General features: G+C 35.2%; 1 protein-coding gene across 2 annotated transcripts in view; it reads left to right on the forward strand.

Annotated features, from left to right (window-relative positions):
* Positions 1 to 5436, forward strand: part of LOC106876456 (homeobox protein abdominal-A) — a 99380-nt gene extending 93944 nt beyond the window's left edge. Inside the window, exons 1-2 of one of the 2 annotated variants that reach the window (XR_001410250.2) lie at positions 3486 to 3669; positions 4201 to 4289. Coding sequence is in view for 1 of the 2 variants with exons in the window: in XM_014925016.2 (XP_014780502.1) it covers positions 4201 to 4697 (497 nt within the window). In the remaining variant the exon portion in view is untranslated. Of the gene's footprint in view, positions 1 to 3485; positions 3670 to 4200 lie in introns of those variants that run through there. The other variant, XM_014925016.2, reaches the window with a different exon arrangement.
* Positions 5437 to 5575: the final 139 nt, after the last annotated feature.

The following is a 5575-nucleotide window of genomic DNA, read 5'->3' on the forward strand; positions in this document are numbered from 1 at the left end:
TATATATACCTATCTGTCGTTCGCTCACTCGCTTGCTCAGTCTGAATTGTTTATGCTGCACTGCAAAGACATGGGAATTGACTCAAGCTATTGACTTTTTAACAAAATCTTAGCCAACAAAAGAGCCATATATGGTTACTGGATATGATAGCAGTAACAACCACATCTTCTCAATTTACATCCTATAGTCTTAAAAAAAAGTTTACATTCAACAATGTAGTCCATGTTGTGCAATGCCTGAAAAGAGATTATGGCCGGAATGCTTTTGGATATAGATCTTATCGAACAGAGTAGATCCTTGGGTTAAATAACAACAATTAATCTTACAGTGTATCAAGCGACGTTGCCTCTATGCGATCGGTTGTCTAATAACAATGAATTCTCCTCCAGATAACACCCTACCATCTAAAATAATACTTATATAGCTCTAGACACACAATGCCTGAAAAAGACGGGATGGTCACAATTAAAACTTTGACCATAGTATTCTTAGTCAGGGATGACGGGAACTAAATTATAAACGCGAAAACAAATATCCGATATCGAAGCAAGAAATGAATATCGTGTAATCAGTTTTAAAAAAGAACAGACTATTCACAAAGGGGAAAAACAAAAACATAAGCTAACAGTAAGCTAACTCTAAATACATCGAATCTTAGAACTTTATAGAAACCTTCAACACTTTAATTGAGGCTGGTATTTTATCTAGAAAAGATGTTCACTAGTTGTCAGAACGGTCAACTACATGCACCGGCCTCTCTGTTGTAAATGCGAATTCACTGACCCGGTCATCTTCCTCATAATCACCTTCCTTCGCACAATGCTTTCTATTTCCTCACCATTACATATTGTCGATCTGTAAAGATGACTGGTGTCTTTCTCTGGCAGCTATGATGCTGAGTTAAGCGCATCATTAAACGGAAGATTTCAATTTCTTGTAGAGGATGTCAGTGTCATAACATTTTCTGCCTTTCTCAAAGTGAAGCCTTAAGTTTTGGTGAATATTATTCTCTAGAATTATCTTGCTTTTCTTGGCCTAAATTAAACAGCTATTTGATTGCCGTAAGGTTATAGAAGTGATGATTGACAGCAAATGTCGAGGAACGAGGTTGCTATATGAAGGATGAGAGAAGTTTGTAAGATAGAGAAAAAAAGAAAGAACAATAAGAAAGAAATCAAACAAGGAAGAAAAAGAGAAAGAAGCAAACAAATAAACAAAGAGATAAAGGGAGAAAAACAAATGGCGAAACAAACAGTGAAAAGAAAATTGAAGAGCGAAGAAAAATACATAAAAATAAAAAGAGAAAGAAAGGCATTTATAAATGGGTGAAGGTCAAATAAAGACATTGGAAGAATCGTGTGAGGAAAGAACGAATGAGCGATATAGTAATAATGCAAGTGTGAGCTCGATGTTAGGAGAGAATGATTGTTAATAAAGTGTGAAGAGTGTAAGGGAATGAAGAGAAAAGAGGAAGGGGAAAACGAAAGAAAAGAATTCGTTTTTCAGGGGTGATCCATCATTTTTGCTTTATTTCGCTTGTTTTACGTTCGGATAAGTTTAATACCGTTTTGGTTGTCTCTATGGAAACACGCCTGTTTGATGTTTCCAGCAGGTTTAATGTTAGAACGATTCCTTTTTGATGACTGCGTTGTTTTATAGCTGCATGAAAGACACTAACTGTCTTCTGCACAGCGGCTCATTGGGTTTCATTTCTTCTTACTAGTATTGTGCAAAATTAAAGGAATTATTAAAACTTTGCAGAACACTTTGCAATAAAATGAGGGCAATTATTTTGATAAAACGAAAACATTATTTTAATCTAAATGCCACAATGTACATGTGCCTATATGTATCTACCTCTGTAGATGAACAATGAAGGGTCAATTTTAATTGTATACTATTTCTCCCCACGCGCTATCTCGATTCTAGTTCCTCATTGAAATATATTTACTTCACTTACGCCACTAAACCATAAATGTTTTACAATCATGTTTCCTTCCTCTATAAATCTGTGGTCTCGTAAAGAAACTTATTACGTTGCTTTTCATGAAGACAAGAAATTCTTGCATTGGCACAACACCACAAATTTATGTAGTAAAAATATAAACGAATGAATCGGATCAATACTTAATTAATATGTATTTTATTGCTACCAGTGAGATGCCAACTTCAGTGGTATTTCATCTCAGGACAAAACTAAATGCTGAACTGAAGAGAGTTACCGTTTCTGCTGTTCCTCTAAATTTCTCTCTTTTAATAGATGGTATGTAAATTCTTTTATACGATACAAACAAGAAGGTGATATTTTTCCGAACGTGACATGGCCGTTAGGACAGCAGAAATAATGAGTAAATTACCGTTACAAGGCGGAAAAAGTTTGTTATATTTGTGTTACATATAATGTTGGGTTCTAAACTGCATTTAAATTCACGACTTAGTTTCGATTCTCAGTTAGAAACAACTTCGCTTTATCTTTTTCCTATGTATGGAATAAACACCAACATTTCCTTGCTGAGTTTGGAGGAGGAAGCAGTGCTCATAATCATTGCGTGTCCTTCGAGGTCGGTGAGCCTAATCCAAATGATGTTCCAAGTAAACTGTTGCAACAAGGGTAACATAGGTTGCAGAGACGCGATGACCCGAGTGGAGGAAGTGCTGTGCCAGCCAGCTCCATGGAACAGTGACCATCATAGAGGAAATTAAAAAAATATGACAGAGGGAGAAGGTGACACACCTGTGGGCCAGAGTGGAGTTGCCATTCTCTGGATGTGATCCTGGATGTCTGGATGCATAACAGCAGCACCGTCACAGATGTAGAAGTAATATTCCATTGTTGACCTCAATCAAGCTTTGTAGAGTGTCAAAATTGTTGGGGGCTGAAATATTTTCTGGTCCTGGATAGAAGAGCCAGTGTTTGGAATGTAGTCCTGGGTATGCTGAGGATCTATTTTTACCAAGAGAGTTCCTCGGTGACATTGAGACCCAGCATTAGGAACAACTGTAAGGGCTCAAGTTGATTGCCACTCATTTTGGGCAATGTAGAAATGGTGTTTTCTTGATATGAGTTGTACATTAGATTTTTGCTCTTAAACAAGATTGGCATGGTCCCCCTAACGGACACTCTTAAAGTGGCCGTTCATGGAATAAGTGCAGGTTTGGCGTGTAGTGTCAAGAACTTCTCATGTAGCATCGTGTAGTGTCAAGAACTCCAGAACTTGACTAATACTTTATTACATCAACTCAGGCAAGAGTGAAAAGCAAAGATGACTTCAGTGGGATTTGAACTCAGAGTGTAAAGAGCTAGAACAAATACCACTACTCGTTTTCCCGATGTTTTCACGAATTTTCCATTCAGAGTAATGTGTACAATACCGTACACAACAGTCCCTTTTTGTTGCGTAGCAATACATGGGAAAAGCTATTGAAAATTATTTCTATTTTCACGATCTCAGAGAAAAATTGAACTACTTCCGGTTGAGTCACTTATGCTATTTCCTCATTGAGTCTTCTGTAAACATGAAGCCTGTCCCTACAGATATAACATAAGGTTCTACATAAAAGGTGCTTCCTCTCTCATATGTTTAGACACATTCCTCCATATCACTATAGATTCACAGAAATGTTTGTTTTCGTTTGAGAAGAGACCAACAAATTCTCCATATCGCAAGGTATTTTTAAGTTTGTACACGTAATGAATTTAAAGAAACTATAAAATCAAAATGAAACAAACAAGCAATCTCGTTGTTGCCATAACACTATTTTTATTCCTCCTCTTTCTGTATATTTCTTCTTTATTTTCTCAAGAATTTTTACGCTAAGCGTTTCCTTTTTGCTTTGTTCATATTTTTTTAATCACAAGGACATAAATGTGGATACGAAATTAAAGGAACAGAAAATGTCTAAAGCAAAACTGAGAAATGCAATTGTGTATACTTAAAAGGCTAATGCAATTGTAATGTAATTATTTTCTACTTCTAACATATTTTCTCTACCTGAAAGAAACCTTATTTTCAGTCAGTTTATTGTTGTAAACTATTAAACTCAATTTATAATTTAACTCCTTATGAAAGCATTTTCAAGTTGCATGCTAGATATTTGGTGTCTTACGTAACAAAATAGTGTGTGGGTGAATTTTGCCATTTATCAAATAATGTCTTGCACAATTAACTAACGTTTCCTCTATCAATTTGATTTTATAGGAGCCCAGTTTTCAGTTGAAGATGAAAATAAAAGAACGAGAACAGCATATACAAGGGGTCAGTTGCTTGAATTGGAAAAAGAATTCCACTTCAACAAATATATTTCCAGACCACGTCGGATCGAACTAGCAGCGATGTTGAACTTAACTGAAAGACACATCAAAATTTGGTTCCAGAATCGTCGTATGAAGTGGAAAAAAGACGAAGCAAAACGCCGACCGCGACCGTTGGCAATGTCACCTAGTAGTAACGTGTCACAGACTAATAGCGCAAGTAATGGTTCACCTCCAACGGGTAACAATTCAAGTACATTAAATAGCTGCGGTAGAAACAGCACATCGATATCCAACCGCAGCAGTAATAACTGTGATGGCAGTCTCTCGCCTACTTTAGATAGTCCTCGTAGAATCAAGGGCATGACTGGTTGCAGAGACTCCTCAGATGAGAATGGTATACCGTCACCGCAAAGACATTCTGATGGTTACGACAGCACTTAATCACCTGAACACCTTCACAGATTTAAAAGAAAACTTCACATTAATATAATCTAAATTTTTATACCCTGTGCTTTTGCTTATCTGTATACTTTATGTATGTTCTGAGTAAAGCCAGGAAGCAATTATAAAACTGGCAGTTTGTGAATTATACATAGATGCAAATAAAGGTATGATGAATAAATATTAGACAATATTAAATTATAAAAGCTATCGATGTTTTAAAACATTATCGATCGGTCATTTGCTTACACCCTAATGTTTCGACATTTATTCGATCAAGTTTTCATAATATACTTGTTATGAGGGTGGCAAAATACTAAGAAATCAACATAGCTAGAAACACATATCAACAAAATAATTTTTGTCTTTATCCTCGTCAACATAATGTAACAGGGCATGCGGGTGTATTTTATGAATTTACTTTATTATCAAACATAAAAAAAAGTTTCAAATTATGTAAAGCAATAAAGAATATAATAGATACAATGAATCCAATATGTCTAGTTTGGTAGCATTTGTACAAAACCAAATTCATAATGTTCGGCATAATCATATATGAGTCAGATTTAATATGTGTATATATAATGCAAAAGTTGTAAACTATGTAAAGATGTAATTTACAGAGTGCAAAGATTATTTTATACATTGGGTAGCGGATAGACATATATATCACATCGAAAATTTACAATCTACTCTGAATTTGGTTCTTACCTGGAATGACCCCTTAAGTCGTGTGCAGCCCAACTTGATGCAACATTTAGTGGACACACCGATGGTGATCATGTATATATATATATATATATATATATATATATAATTATGTGTATTTCTTCTATCTTAATGAATAAAAATTCTTCTGATAGAATAAATGGGTTAAT

This window comes from Octopus bimaculoides, chromosome 7 (assembly GCF_001194135.2).
Source record: "Octopus bimaculoides isolate UCB-OBI-ISO-001 chromosome 7, ASM119413v2, whole genome shotgun sequence".
NCBI classification, from domain to species: Eukaryota; Metazoa; Mollusca; class Cephalopoda; order Octopoda; family Octopodidae; genus Octopus; species Octopus bimaculoides.